General features: G+C 44.9%; 1 protein-coding gene across 3 annotated transcripts in view; it reads right to left on the reverse strand.

The window, feature by feature from the left end:
- The window catches only part of LOC119434490 (85/88 kDa calcium-independent phospholipase A2), a 34,390-nt gene extending 20,418 nt beyond the window's left edge, over positions 1-13,972 (reverse strand). For 2 of the 3 annotated variants that reach the window (XM_049659498.1, XM_037701636.2), the window contains exons 1-7: positions 13,815-13,972; positions 13,271-13,356; positions 9,655-9,821; positions 7,247-7,462; positions 5,992-6,169; positions 4,896-5,074; positions 2,428-2,524 (exon numbers count right to left, since the gene is read on the reverse strand). In XM_049659498.1, coding sequence (XP_049515455.1) covers positions 2,428-2,524; positions 4,896-5,074; positions 5,992-6,169; positions 7,247-7,462; positions 9,655-9,821; positions 13,271-13,336 — 903 coding nt within the window. In that variant the 5' untranslated portion in view covers positions 13,337-13,356; positions 13,815-13,972. Of the gene's footprint in view, positions 1-2,427; positions 2,525-4,895; positions 5,075-5,991; positions 6,170-7,246; positions 7,463-9,654; positions 9,822-13,270; positions 13,357-13,517; positions 13,737-13,814 lie in introns of those variants that run through there. The other variant, XM_037701638.2, reaches the window with a different exon arrangement.
- Positions 13,973-16,070: the final 2,098 nt, after the last annotated feature.

Here is a 16,070-nt window from a genome sequence, read left to right on the forward strand (position 1 = left end):
GCTGCTTCTTGAACTTTCTCTTCCATCGCAAGTACATTGATTACAGGGATAAGATTGCTAGAACAGTCTTTGGAGCACTTTACGAGCACAAAATATTAATTCAGAGCAGATTAATGGGGTGGGGAGGTAATTTTTGGAGCAGTAAATACCAAACTTGGAGCAGCGTAATAGGAGAAAAAAAAACATGCTTTTAAAAGACAGAATGCTTGTGGGAATCCACGGGTCCCATAACCGCCGCACGGGCAGCGAACGTCGCGTCAAGCGCATGCGTGCCAGGGAGAGTTGGGAGAGGGGAAACTTTCCTTCCGCGGGCGGCGCGCGGGAATCGCAAGCGCTATCAGCGCCACCGGGTGGGTCACGTGAGATTCCGCTGATATCGCCCGGGTCTCTTTGGTCTCCAGCAAGCGGCGACGGCGGAAGTCTCCGCCGTCGCTCCCGTATTCCCGCACGTGGTTAGTCAACCGCGTTCTTGCCGCGGCAAACGCCGCGGCCCCTCGTATTCCCCAGTTGGTAAGTCGGAAGCCCTTCTTTTCCTAGTGTATTATTCTCTTCGAGGGAACCCTCAGCGATGTCAACTATAGCTAGCTGGCCTGCTCGAAGTGTTAGTTGCAGTCGTAATAAATGCTTTCCGAGTGTACACGTGGTTGTCGTCTATTGTTTCCTCGAGCTTGTACCGGACCGCGATTGATGCGCAGGCATGCGCCAACCGCGGGGCTCGGTGTGTCGAGGCAGAGAGCCGTTGGCATCCCCCCATATCCCGACATGCTCCAAATCTAGAGCAGCTCAATAAAATGAGTGTTTGCAATTTCTACACTGATTCTTTCAGTTACATTTCCTGCCGTTCTTTTTTCTTTTTTTAACTTCCGACCCCCACAGCTATAGCAGAACATACTTCAATAAGCATAATATAAAGAAAGCATAAAACTATACTTTAACTTCCACAAACGTACGAACTCCTGCAAACCAGGTTTACACAAATACTCAGATTTATTGGCATCCAGTAAAGGAACACAAAATGAAGAGTGAACAGACCGAAAAAGAAAGAGAGCTGCTGCATTTCACTCTCTGGTGCTTACCAAATATGGTCGAATCCCGATATTTCCAACTCCCATAATTCAAATTCACGGATAACTTGTGTTAAATATTAGAGGAAGAGGACGACGACAGGGACTAGCGCGTTCAGCGCAAGCAGCGCACTCGTGTTAACGCGCTTCTTGACTGATTCCAATGGCCAGTATGCACGCGTGGCTACTGTCCTTCGGGCAATAAACTTCCCCTTTTCCGCCCTTCTACTGCGAAGACTCCTTTGTTTCACAACTTGTATTGAATCTTGAGCTTCGCCATAGTGGCAAATATTTCAAATAGGCAAAAAGTCTCAGTAACTTGAACACAAATTCAAGAAATGGTTCCTGCCATCCGCTTACTGTGGAAATTCGATACCGAAACAGAAATTCGGCACTCTGCATTGTGACATCGATCATTATGGAGCATGCAGTTGAGTTTTCTTTGCATCATGCTTCAGGCTACTCCGGCAGCTCTGGAACATGCCAAAAAGGATTTCTGTATACCGTGTGCCAAGGGACTGTGTGACACCCGTATGGTGGCGGACCGGTAACCTAATTTGCGTTTAGCGAGATTGGCTCTTTGAATACTGCCAATGTTGCTTAAATTGTTCAAATGGTAAGTTGTCTAGAATCCACTTTGAAAATGTTTCTGACCATTACCAAGAACTTTGTGAACTTACAAGTGTACAGTTTCCTGTGGCTGCGAATGGGCATTTCGGCATTCAAGCTGTGAATGACTGGCCAATTGCCAGTGTCACGAAGCCTATTAAGAGTATTTCAGAAGCGCGAGTTGTGGTTACAAACTGCAGCCGACATTGTCATGTGCGGTCGCTATCAAGCCAATCAGGCTTTCAGTTCCTTCGTGCACATCGGTCTCAATTCGCAGATATATGCCTATGCACTTCGTTCTTTTTCATTTGCGTTTCCACAACAAAGGCGATGCGACGTGGTCTACAGCACATAGCAAAACTGTGCCTCACTTTAACGTCCCTTTAACAACACAGCTTGTGTATACTACCTGTTGCTACTGTTGTCCAATTTTTCCTATGTGGATTTCAAGGGTGTAAAGGAACACCCAAAGCTGGTCCAAGTTAATAAGAAAGATTTGCTTCTACACCGGTTATCCCACACAGCCAAGCTGGTTTGTAAGCATCAGCTACTTGTCATTGTATGGAACACAAGAGAATGCTGCTGCGCAGAGCTGTGAACTAATTGATTAGCCTTCAGATATGATAGCGCATTTCCTCAGTGCACTGGTCGTCCATCAGCTTACCTAAGCTGTGCCCAATAGGTGCCATGGCACAACATGCCCCAGCAATGGAGTCAACCATGTGCATATTATGGCACAAGAGGTGCACACTACCTGCGTGGTTTTGGCCCAGTGGAGCGGAGTGCCACCGTGCTTCATGTCCTCAAGCTGGAAGTTGTGGACATTCTGCTCAACGTTGTCTCGTCCTAGGCTGAAATGGCAAGTAGACATGTACAGGTGAGTAACCACGGCTGTTGTTTATGATATGCAGGGTTCTATACACTTCACACGGTTATGGATGAAGGTACAGTACTTGTCAAAAGTATACAGGCTGCCTAGTGCCTTTACCTTGTATGCCATTTGGCTGTGTAGTGCAGTTCTTGCGGCACTGTTGACACTCCAGGCCCTCAGGTGGTAAGTATGGGAGTTCTTTTCATGTCTCAGGGCGTTGGAGCTCATGGCATACCAAAGGAACGCCCTTAAACAGCCTGTGGTCAGCCTGGTGGTCGCAGTTAACATGGCCCATATACTTTTGATAAGGAGTGTACTAATACCCTTATTTTTTTTTTTAGCATACAAGACACTTGTGGGTGATTTACAGCAAAACCTTCATTCAGTTATGTCACGGTACCAGAAAGGACGTCTGAGCTATCTGAATGTCGACTTATGAGATGGACAAAGGACGTGCTCACCAGGCCGTGCAAACACATTCCAAAAGTTGACCGAATGTTGATTTTGGGACTTATGAAATAGCAAGTAGAGATGTACAGGTGAGTAACCACGGCTGTTGTTTAAGATATGCAGAGTTCTATACACTTCACACGGCTATGGATGGAGGTACTTAAGAAGCATGTCCAAATTACCAGTGTGTCCAAATGCTACCGAATTAGTGAGCACTTAATGACAGTTAATATGTAATGCATACACTGACCAGGATTGGGAGAAAGAGCCCAGAGTTTTGCACTTTTTTGAATTAACAAAAATCAAATTACCGAGCTTTCGATATTAATACGATATGGAATATTTAATGTATGCCATAAACCAAAACTGAATGCGCTAGTTACTTTGGCCAGAGCTTCAGTATATCGAACTTTCAGCAGCACTTTTTCTTATACTTTTTAGCAACAGCAAAGATGTCCTAAATCTACAGCACCTTCAAAGAGAAGAAAATCACAACTGTGCACATCGCTCCAAGAAAATATCTCTCAACCCATTGAAGGTCACGCTTTTCGCAAAAATGCACCCCCAGAATTTCATTCTTTATTGCAGATTTAAAATCTTTAGGGACTTATTTCGAGAAAAACAAGTAAATATCTTTTAGTTGGCATTAAAGCTGCAAGAAGAATTTTAATGTGCACAGTGTTCTACGTGGCGTATTGTTCAGTAGATGGATAAACTAGCATAATTAATTCCTTTAAGAATGAAATAAAATTCACACAACTTATTTTTATTATTTTAATAGGTTTGATATAACTAGGGCCCATGCTTTATAACATTCCATTTCATTGTCCATTTTGATGTGTCACGTTGAGCGACCGATACCATCAAAGACAGCAGTGCAGTGGCCTCAGAGCCACATTCGAACCAATGAGCAGCAAGGGCCAGAAAAACGAAAAATTAAGTAAATCATTACAGAATAGGGCCCCAGGGGTGCATAGCCATAGTGAAAACGAGGCATGCCATGTGAGCAAAGTGAGTGGGAAACTTGCAGTAATCAATTGTTTGATCACTAGACAAGAATCTATCAATGCTCGTGCATCTCGCCAGTTTGCGAGTGCCCGCCTGCAAACAAAGTAATTGCACGCCTATGGGAGAGCCTCGTGGGTGAGCATCTCGCGGTAGTGCTTTAAGAGATAAACCAAATCAAAATTTTTCGCAACGGCCATAACTTGAAACAACACGCACGACAAAGCCAAATTATCCACATGCACACTTCTAGCTAAACGATTCACAGCGCAGCCAATAATGTTGAAGTGTGCTTGTCTATGCTGCCTGGTCCGGCGAGATATGGCGATGACGACAATAAACGTATTATCGTCAAGGCAGTAACTTGTGCCATCTAGTAGTGGCTTGCGGAAATTAACCAGCACGCAGGTACATGCGTGACACTTACTGAAACATTTTTCACATTCCAAAGTGGAGGTGTATGCTTTGCATAAGGCGGGCCTTACTTGAGGGCGAGCTTTACGCGAAGGTTGGCCTTACATGAGTAAATACAGAGCAAAGAAAACTCCAACCAAGTAGATATTTGCTGAATGTTTTGTTTACCTTTGAGTAAATACAGTACCGTACTTATTCGATTATAAGGCGGTCACGATTACAAGGCGAGGGTGCCAGTTGGAGGACCTAAGAAAAGAAATATTGCCTTATAGTGTGGCTTCACGGCATCGCGGTGCATGCTGCCGTAAAGCCCCACTAAAAGGTGAAAGTCGCGCTGCTGTGAAGACGCACCTAAAAGAAAAATTTGTGTATGTGGCGGGGGGGGGGGGGGGGGTGACTTCGAGGCTGAAGATTCTGGGAAAAAAACTTCATCTTATATTCGAATAAATACGGTACTTTGGTGCCCTGGCCAGCCTACCTACCAGGTGCTGTTGTTTCGATCGGCCAGGTTAACAGAGGCAGAGTTGACGTCTGCGCCCTCTTTGAGTAGCTCGCGGACACACTCTGGCTTGTCCGTGAGACATGCCAGCTGGAGAGGCGTGTAGCCATCATTGTTGACCTGGTTGATGACAGCAACTGGGGCAGGCCTGGAGCCCAGCGCCTGCGCATTGTCCACTACATCAACGCTAACACCGACATGGCTGTTAATTCAGACCGGTGAGCACATGCCCTTTCTCAACAAGGAAATCAACACATTAACAAACTCAAGTTCTTTTGCATGAATTGCTACTTTTAACAAAAAGCTTTAGCTCGGGAGCTCCTGTCTAAATACAAGGGAACGGAGAAATTGTTTTTCTCAGAATCCACTGCACTGTATTGGATGAGGTTTGTTGTATTTTTAAAGAAAGGTTATATTCTAGTGACTGTAGGAAGCCAATATTTTATTTATGCCATAATTTTTCTTTTACAAAGATTGTTGAAACTTGCAAAATGTAAAAAAAAAGAAGCTCAAGTATGCCAAGTTTCCAACGCTGGAAGTTAGTAATAAATAACGATATCACAATTCTGTAAGCTGCATCTTTTAGAAAAATTCAAAGCGGACAAAATTGATGTATCATAAATTGCTCCGAGATATACGAACGAGAACCGGGAGAGGGCAAAGTGCCTCTCTTTCATGTCTGTGCCGGCTCCCGATGCGTCGGCAACTTGCGCACACGACGACGGAAATACGCGGGAGAAGATGAGTGCGTGTGCTCCCCACAAGTGAGGCCCTAAATTAAGATTCTGCTTCTTACAGTCGGTAGAATTCGGCTTTCGCTCTTAATTGCAACAAATCATCGCATGAGAGCATTTCTGTGTTTTACATGCATTTAAATAGTGAAATCACAGTCAGTCTGAGCTAAAGCTTCAGGGGGAGCTTTATTGCAAGGCCAACTCCAATTGCTCCATGATACTCCCCAAAATACAACTCCAGTCAAGACACGGATTAAGACCTGTGGTGTCTTGACCAGCACACGAACCATAAACGGAGCGATCCTCCGAGACCGGAGCTGCTTTAGAGTGTGCCCCCACACTTGCCTTGATGAGCTCCTTGGTGGTGACAGCCGCAGCATGGTAGATGGTGTCACCGTTGTGGTCGATCAGATTGAGTGGTGCATCCATGGCCATGAGAACTTGGACAGAGTTGAGCTTCTGGGCGCGCACTGCTACGTGGAGGGGTGTGGCCATAGTGTCCTGGGCAGGCTCCGATATTTGCCTGCAATGAAACGAGGCAGCTGTGAAGTCCAAGCGACAGCTTCCAAAGTCGGTGTTCACCACTATACAGCACATGCAGCGAACAACAAAATAAAATACTGATAAAGCAAGACTCCTCCCAAAAGAGCTACGCACCACAAGTTCCGCCTGGCACTGACGATATCAGCACTGCATGTGGCACGAAAAACAGCGCACTTCCTGTCGTCTTTCTTGTCCGTGTCAATCCAGCGCTATGACCTCAATTACTATTTACAGCCTGCCTTTTTTTTTTTTTACTCGTGAAGGGAAATTATTGATTGACCAGTACGAAAGCTTAGACTAGTTGGATGAACATTAGAAATGGAACGTGACAAGTCCACAGCGTAAGAGCACTGTCTGTTATTATATTGCATATCACATTAGAAAGCGTTCGCATTATATTGGCTTCTCTCATGAGCACAGACTGCATTCTTCATGTATCGCATCACAGGAAAATGCTGCCGAGGCACAATTATTCTATTTACTTCACAATAAGCTGCCTCTTCAGATTGCTTCTTGCTGTGCTAAAGTTAGTTCAGATCCATAGAAAATATTAACGAGTGCTCAACAAAGACAAAGACAGCATTAAAGACACATGGACAAGACAAAAGCTCAAGACAAGGACTTAAACAACACAAACAAGTATTTATCTTCGTAATTTCATCATCATCAGCCTATTTATGTCTACTGCAGGGCAAAGGCCTGTCCTAGCGATCTCCAATTACCCCTGCCTTACTCCAGCTGACCACATCTTATGCCTACAAATTTCCTAATTTCATAACACCGCCTAGTCCTCTGCCGTGCTCAACAGCACTTCCCGTCCCTTGGCACCCATTTTTCAACTCTACCGGACCACCGGTTATCCACCCTGCGCACTACATGGCCTGATCAACTCCACTTCGTATTCTTAATGTCAACTAGAACATTGGCTACCCCCGTTTGCTCTCTCATCCCCGCCGCTGTCTTCCTGTTTTTCAACATCTTCATTTAAGGCTCATTTATCTCCTCCGTTGCTGCCTCTTGTGCACAGAGTGCAAAAGTGTCTGGAGGCAGTGCTTACGCAGCCACCCGAGTGTTCTTGAAGCAGTCGACCAGTCCCAGGTGAGCGGCCAGGTGGGCCAGGTTCCAGGTGGGGTTGGAGCGCACCAGTTGCACCACCTCCTGCACCAGCTCCTTGGTGAGCAGGTCGGGCACACACTCCAGCAGCAGGGGCAGCTTGTCCTTGAGTAGCATGAAGAACATCTCGGCCGCCACTTGGTCCTTGGTGCGCAGAAGGCTGCAAATCAAGCGCCTCTGTTTAAAGACTTTTCACTTCTACACTCAAGGATGGGCTTCGAAACTGTACACACTGTCCTGAAAGTTGACTTGCCCCCACAAACCGGATGCAAGATACTGGTGAAATTTACTTCATTAAGGTGGCATTTTGGGCGTGCGGAGTCTACTGCCTAATATAAGCACGAGACTTGGTGCATTGCGGATGAATAAAGAAGTGACAGGACACATTTGGCCCTAACATACAACAGTTTATTTGGAAGTCTGTGACCGTAGTTGGCGTGAGTCACTTCTTCGTTCTGCCTACCCGCAGCGCGCTTTGTCTGCCACTCATGTGGATGAAACACGACACTCTGATGGTGCAGGGTAAGGGTCATTCCTTGACAGCACAAGCAGTGGCAACAGAGCCACTGTTTTGCGAGTACTTAAATGTTTGCGGGATCGGAGAAAATGCGGAATATTTACTGAGCCTGGGCACACAGTCCAGATTTAAAATTTGCTATGTGTACAACTTGTTCTCGAGCTTCTTTGTTTACCTCCAAGTTTCTGCCCCATATGTTAGCACCGGTACAATGCAATGATTGTACACTTTTCTTTTCAACGACAGTGGTAAGCTCCCAGTAAGGATTTGGGAGCTCGAGAACAAGTTAAGGACAGCACAAAGAGCGATGGAACGAAAAATGTTCCGCGTAACGTTAAGAGACGGGAAGAGAGCGGTGTGGATCAGAGAGCAAACGGGGATGGTTGATATTCTAGTTGACATATTAAGCGCAAGAAATGGAGCTGGGCAGGTCATGTAATGCATAGGATGGATAATCAGTGGACCATTAGAGTTACAGAATGGATACCAGGAGAAGGGAAGTGCAGTCGAGGACGGCAGAAAACTAGATGGGGTGATGAAGTTAGGAAATTTGCAGGCGCAAGTGGAATCGGCTAGTGCAAGACAGGGGTAATTGGAGATCACAGGGAGAGGCCTTCATCCTGCAGTGGACATAAATATAGGCTCATGATGATGATGTGTACAACACTAGTGCTGGCAGAGTGTTGGTTCGTTTTAATGGCTGCAAGCTTGTCGACTTTTTCGCAGAACCCACATGCTGTAAATTTTGGCCTGCCTGCACCTCTCGAGCGTCTGTGAATCCACAACTTGGGTTGTGGACGGTTCAGCAGTTCTGCAACTGCCACACCACTTGTATGCAGTCGCTGTGAATTGAGGACGGAAGACACCAAGAACACGTTCTGCAGGCCAATGTCCTATTTCTTCATTTCTCTATTTCTTCACTAAGAACATTTTTTTTTAATTATGGGGTTTTAACATCCAAAAGCAACACACACACTATAGTGTAACACAGCCAATGTTATCACCACACACGGACATAAAGATGACATAGTGGAGGGCTCCTGATTAATTTTGACCAAATGAAGCTTTGTTAATTATTATTAAGCTTGAATATTTCAAGCTTATTAATTCTTGATTCATGTTACCAGAGCAATATAAACGGGACACAAATAGAAGCTGTAGGCACCACAAGTGCTGGACTACAACTGAAATGCAGTTTATCAAGCTTATTAAAATATAAAGCGGAAGAATGGACAGTTGCTTTTCTTGCACATTCACCTCCCCTTCATTAAGAATATTAAGAACATAAAGCTTATTAAATTTTTAACGGTCACTCATAATTAACCCCTAAGGGCTCTTTTTCTCCATAATGGCTCCTTTTTTTATGATGTGGAATGATTCAATAACAGGATTACAACACAAAAGTGTGACAGCGAATCTCGTGCAGTGAAGCATAACCACTGAAAGAAAATGACCCGTTTCCCTCCTTAGAACTTGGTGAAAAAAGAACATTGTTTTGAGTAATTGTAATAAAAGCTGCAGCATTTCTTCACTTTTGCCATGAAAATTACTGGAGTAACTAATAGCAGTACGATAGCACTCACAGCATGCAACCTCTGACTTGCTGCCATCTAGATTGTCATCGCTGTAGTCTTCACTCGAGTAAAAGGTAAAAGCCAATGTCTTTGTCATGCAATGTGCAATGACCTGCATACTGTTGCCAACAAAGGTCAAGCCAAGGTATCTGAAGTGACTTCGGTATAGCCCTGATTGGAGGCAGACCAGAGTCCTTCGAAGCTTGGAACTTCTGTCCACTGCAGTAATATGGGTTCGGGAAGAGGGCTCCATGCAATCACCTGAAAGCTGCATGAGGGGATCGCGTAATGTCCTTGTGAAGCACCACATCGTACGAGACTGAATCCTCGGCAACGGGCGTGCTGGCCGGGTACTGGTAGACCACCAGCGAGTCTTCGCGGGCAAGGATGTTGCAGAGGGCATACTCGTCTGGTTTCACTTCCAGCACCTGCGCGCAAGACAGCAGTGTTTTTGTGCAGAATAATCTCAAATGTGCTGCAAAACATGCTTGGTACTGGATAATCTTGTTCCACTTACAAGTGATGATGCACATAGCAATCAGCATTGCGAGCAGAGAACTGATATGTGTGCCAGTAGCGCACCCAGGATCTCTGCCAGGGGGGGGTTGACAGTTTGCCAATACCATCTAAACAGCACTAATTTCGATTTCTTCACGGGAAATTGTCAAAAAATGCGCTTTTTGCGAGTGTGCAGACGATTGCGCGTCTTACATCTTAGTTGCAGAACTCCAATGCGCAAGGAAAGAAAAGGGGTTAAACAAAAGGGGGGGTTAAGTCGGCCTCAGGGGGGGGGGTTACAACCCCCGAATCCCCCCCCGTCGGTGCGCCACTGATGTGTGCGTATGTATTTCAGCTTCCACAGCCAATCACCTAAGCACAGCAACATGTACATGCATGTTTCAGCATAAATTGAAACGTGAACAGAAAATACGTGATCAGAACAGCTGTTTCACATGATTACACGGAAGTGCTCTCCCTGTGTAGCTAGTTTCTAAGCACAGAGTAGCCCCAAGTGTTCATTCTGGATTATGAATGATTTACGCCACTGTTACAAGTGCACAGGTACCAGGAAACATGACAATGCACTGAAGTAATTTTCAATTTACTCATGTTTAAATTTATGCTATTAGTGCAAAGTAGTATACGTGCTCAAAGCATAGCCACGCATTTACATCCATTTCAGCCAACCTTGTTCTAGTCTATGTTTCAAGTTTACACAGTGCCGATTGAGATGCATGAATCAGGATTGCAAACCAATACTGCCCAAGAGCTTGCAACTAGTGCAACTAGAAGACAGTACAAGGTGGTCTTGAGAAACTGAAATTTGCTGTCTATTACCAGAACAGTGAAACCTACAGACGAGGCTTTGAAGTACATATTACCATTACTGCTAAATGCCAAAGCACTATAACAGTACAGTTGCTCAGAGGCCACTAATGACCCTGTATTACTACTTGTATTGACCAGAGGAAAGTAGCTTTTCATATTGTCCTCCGAAACATGTGGCTGTCTCAGTATCTGAATAGTAGATGTTCTGTTTCTTGGCCGTGTGAATGCCAAATTGTGAACACTTGTCAAATACTTAGGAAGGCTAACACCACACCTGTGACATCCGCAACCCTTACAGGTTCACTGACAGCTATGACAAAAGGAATACTTTCATTGGCAATTGCAAATAGTGCCAGATGGTGCCAAGAATGTCACACTATAGGCCTTGGACAGTTAGCACTGCAAAATGCCCAGTGTTATGAATTTGCAGCACATTGAATACATGCTGAGCTCACATTAACCCACAGAAACTGAATAAAAATTCATTCAAAAAATGTTATTTTACATGCTAAGGTAGTGGCAATGAAGTCACGGCACATGTTTTTGGTGCTCTGGAGAATCGTATGTGTCATGTGACAAACAGCCAAAGTGGTTAGTCTAAATGTGGGCGACCACCTCGTTTGAAGTTGTAGCTAAGTTGTTAGAGAAATGCGGAATATCTAAATTAATGAACCACGAGACAGCGATAAAAATGGGTCCAAGATTAACGACGATGGGCATTAAGTGTAAATAAATACTATTCTGTGAAAGTAAACCCTGCAGGTTTTGTTGTATTTCTTATCGTCAGAATCGCAGGTATACAACATTTTATTTTTATTTTTGTTATAAAATCGGGTGCGTATTGATTTCTGCTATGAACTCATAAAAACTAGATGCACTTAAGATTTGGGGGCGAATTATAATCGGCTAAGTAGTGCCAGATGAAGCAGCGGTGTTTGCGGACGGGGTTTTTTTCTTTCCCTCTCTTTTTTTCTTGATTAGACCCGCCTGATAAACCAGTCAATTTTATCGGTCCAATCAAAATAAAATGAATGAAAGTTGACTCTATAAGCACCATCACAGCTGTCGTATTGACAGCTTCTGTTTGAGAGATACTTCACATTATTTCATTACTCAGCAACGGCTTTGTGCTTTGTTTATTGCAGTTTGTCTGACAACACATGAATACGCAAGACTCTTGTGACAACACTTCTAATGCTTTTGCAGCATGCACAAATTGTGCAATGTTGAAAGCCTCTCCGGCAAAAACGTTGAGAATACAGATCGACGAAGCCTGTACCAGGCAGCAACAGCAATACAGAGTTCCAGGAAAATGCACAATAATAAATATATGCCATGTATTGTTCACCCTGTGCATATTTTATGTATGTACACGTGTATATTTTCACTATCTTTGTTGATCATTGTACCTGGCCAGCCGGTGAAAAAAAGTGTAATTGGAACCAAAGCAATATCTTGGGCCACAACAGTGTAGAGCAGTCTTTTTTTTTTATTATTATGATGACCCTGGCAACTTGTCTGTGACACGAGGGTCATGGTGATGCAAACCATCTCAGGCTCAACAACTTTGAAATGTGCTCTGGCCCAAACATTGATGCCACCTTGTATTAAAAAAAAGAGAAAAACTAAACATGGACAGACCTACCAACCTTAGAATATGAGGGATAGATACAATCAAAGCAGAAAAATACTAAAATTTAGTGATGTACACTAGCCATTGTTTAATTACCAAACATGTTCATTGTTTATTAAAATTTTGCAGACCTTTCGTGATGCTGTGAACGGGCACTCTGCAAAAATTACATACACTGCAAAAAGAACAGTTTATGAACTTTACTGATGCACTATTCCCATCAGAGCGGCTAAAATTGATGTTTTTATCCGTAGCTTTAAGCGACTGCTGCGGGTGGGTCTGAATAACTGACGGGTCCAAGAAATCATGCTCTGAGAAATCGGCCTGCAACTGTACTTATATTCTTTTGAAATCAGTTATACCTTAAACTAGATGCAAATGAAAATTTGTTTTTAATTTTGTGTCAGTGCGACAGTCTTAAACAGACGCTAAAAATCTGGCATTTTCGGATAAAATTGCAGAAGTTGGCAGATGTGCTGATAAGACACTGTTCTAGGTAATGACGTAGCATTGTTGCTTCTTTCCTGCTCTCAGATAAGTGTTTATCTAAGTCAAATGCTTCGATAAAGTTGGTGAAAGTGCAATATGAGTTATGTGTTGTAGTTTTTCAGCACTACTCATTTTCATGCGAAGTGCATAAACCAGTCACCCTCTCTAAAGCTGTGATGGCGTTGCGTGAGAATTGTGCTCTAAATATGCAAGCTATATCTGACTGCAAAAATTTCCCCAGAACTAACCACAATTTTCCGTTTGTCTACTTCCGCGTATTTTATGCTTTATATTCCCGCGGAGTCGATGTAGTTAGAGCCGCGCACGAACTCATTTTACTCGCATACGTTAGCTCGATCAGCGCAAATACGCGCTTTCTTCCTCGTGAGCAACAAAGGCTGCTCACTGAACGTGACGCATTCTAACCTTGTTAGGCTCTGGCTCCATGCGATTGGACCTCAGGTTGTCCAGAAATCCACGCAGGAAGGCCATGCCTAGTGCCGGATTGATATCTGTAAGGCAGAAATATCCCCATATATTAAAGCATTCGCCCACACTCCGGGCAAAATCAAGCCGTGCTGCTGCGGGATTTAAACACGGTGTACGGCACAGGCGAATACAACACTACACGTGCTACATGTGTAAAAATCGTGACGCTCGCCGAAGATAGAACCTTTTTGCAGCGGTGGCGATGCTCTTGCTGCAAGCCAGTTCTACGCGCACAGAGACCGGAGTTCCCGAACAAGAACACAACGAACCACTCCGAGACCATCAGCGATCGCCGCACGCACACAAATGACGTTCTCTGTGGGTAAGCAGTGACGAAACAATGCGTCCCACAGCGACCGAAACAAACGAGTTTATGCAGACGATGCTCGAGAGGGGCTCGGCTAGCGCCGTGACGTATCGCGCAGCGGGCACGATTACAAGTGCGCGTTACGTAAGACGACTTGAAAATATCGGCACGTACTTGTCACAGGCGCTGCTTCATACAATCACAGAGAGGTGTGCGTGAAAGCACTGTAGAACGAGATTATCGCTGGGAATTTACACATACGTTGGCCGTGTTCGAATGTCAACTCGGGTCGCCGCCGGCGGCCCGAGCGTCACTTGGCCGTGACGTCATACTCACGCGTTCACGCGCGATGGGCCTTCGTTTGGGCGAGGCCCCGCATGGAGGACGAAAAGAAAGCGATTTCGGTTTCGGTTTTGTGACCAAATGAAGTGAAACAACTTGTCGTGCTGGCGTGTAGCTAGGTGAACAAACCAGCGAACAGACAACACGCACGGAGAGAAGAAAGACACTACACTTCACTGGTGTCACGGTATGATGTGTGTTGCAACACCATACCAACTAGGCCAGCTTACCATTCTTCCGTTTCAGAAAAGATGGTGACGGTGACGACGTATTTTCGGTCCCTCGCAATCGCTTTTGACGCTTCCAGTACATAAAAGCATGGCCTTCGAGATAAGCTATTGTGACTCCAAGAGAACCGTCGAAGGAGTTGCTATTTGGACACCACCGAGCTCGTCGTTGGCTATACATGATTTGGCGGCATAACATTTATGAATTCACGAAGCATATCTGTCGTGCCCTGAGGACACGTGATGAAGCGGCCAAAGGCGAAAAGGCCAGGACAGCGCGATACCGGATACCGCCTCTACCACCTCAGCCCACCTCAGGATAGCTTCGTGAATTTTGAACTCTGAGCGCGCAAGAAAAAGGCGAACGAACAACCAAAAATTTCCGGCGAGACTTTCTAAAGAGTGAGAATTAATTAAGGTGCTAAATGAGCTATAATGAATTTTATTATCTCCGCCATTGAAATTAATTTGGTCAAGACTATATTATTGCGTCTCGGATTCCTCTGAGAGATCGTCTCTGAATTAACCGGTATAAAGTTGAGTAAACGTCAAACCGATCATTGCAAGCTGCCGAAAAACTATAGATGCTAGAGGAACCGAAGACGCACGAAGCGTCGTAGCATGACTAGCGCACTGTAATAAGATCGACAAAAGATAAGATGGTCATATCGAGGGCTTGCTTAATGGTCTCAATTCACAACAAAACGACAGATATAGTACAATATGCGAAGCAATATTCTTGACCTCGAACTAGGTGCAAATTGCGGTATAGGTTACTGCTCAGTGACACATTGTGTTGGGCATCTTCAAAAAAGAACGAAAAAAAAAAAAAAAAAAGACGGCACATCGACTTGTGCAACTTGGCAGAATCAGAAGCCCAACTTCCAGCAAAGCTGTACCATAATCTTTCGGGTAGTTGCAATAATGTCACTTAATTGTCTGTTTATACTGATGAACTCTTTTAAAACTCAATTTTCGGTGATTACGCGGTAATAGGTTAATTATTAGACGGGAAAATGAAGGTCAAGGATCTAATTCTTTGAATTTCGGTTCGAAGTCTCAGTGCCGGTACGTCATCGTGACGTCACGGGTTTCAAGTTTTTTATTTCTTTATATTTATTTATTTGTGCCGCTGTAGCCTAACAAAGGTTAATTCCTGAGGCTTGAGTTCAATCTCTGGCTCTTTTAGAATGCAATGTAGTGTGTCTTTACCGACAAGAAATGTACTGCAAGCACGAGTAGTTGCTGTCAAAGTCCACGGTGAGCTGGTGCGGGAACTTCAAAGCGGCGTCACCACTAGTCTTGCGTTCTTTATTCAAATACAAGGACACTCCTAGCGAATTTTCCCCGTCGTCGGCGTTGGCGTCGCCGTGAGGTTTCGCATAAAGTCCAAGTGCGATAACGTCGCGGTTGCGTGCCGTAGGTTGTAGGTGCGAGGGAAAGCTTGCGAGAGTGAGCCGAGAAGAATGATAGCTTGATGCAGGGGCGTTTTCTCGCGAGCGCAAGAGGGGGGGGGGGGGAGGACAGGCGAGTTCTAAAACCCCTATATATATATAAAAAGTAGCGCCATTCTTAGATCTTGCCGCCACCGCGCTCACCTCGGCGTTTCCTCCTCGTCTCCTCGTGTCGCCCCAGCCTCCTCCGCTCCCCCAGTGGCCAATCCGTGTCACGTGGAAGCACGCGTCGCGCTTTTGTATATTTTTTTTCTTTCCAGCGCGCTCCGACCGCCATACTCAGGCCTGTGCGACGAAAGTGCTGTACGCACAAACGGATCAAGCGTGTTAGGGACAAGAACTTCGTTGTGACGGCATGCTGCTGCGCCTTAAGTTGCCGCAACCGACAAGGCGAGGGCAAAAGGCTT

This window comes from Dermacentor silvarum, unplaced genomic scaffold, assembly GCF_013339745.2.
Source record: "Dermacentor silvarum isolate Dsil-2018 unplaced genomic scaffold, BIME_Dsil_1.4 Seq1107, whole genome shotgun sequence".
In the NCBI taxonomy this organism is placed as follows: domain Eukaryota; kingdom Metazoa; phylum Arthropoda; class Arachnida; order Ixodida; family Ixodidae; genus Dermacentor; species Dermacentor silvarum.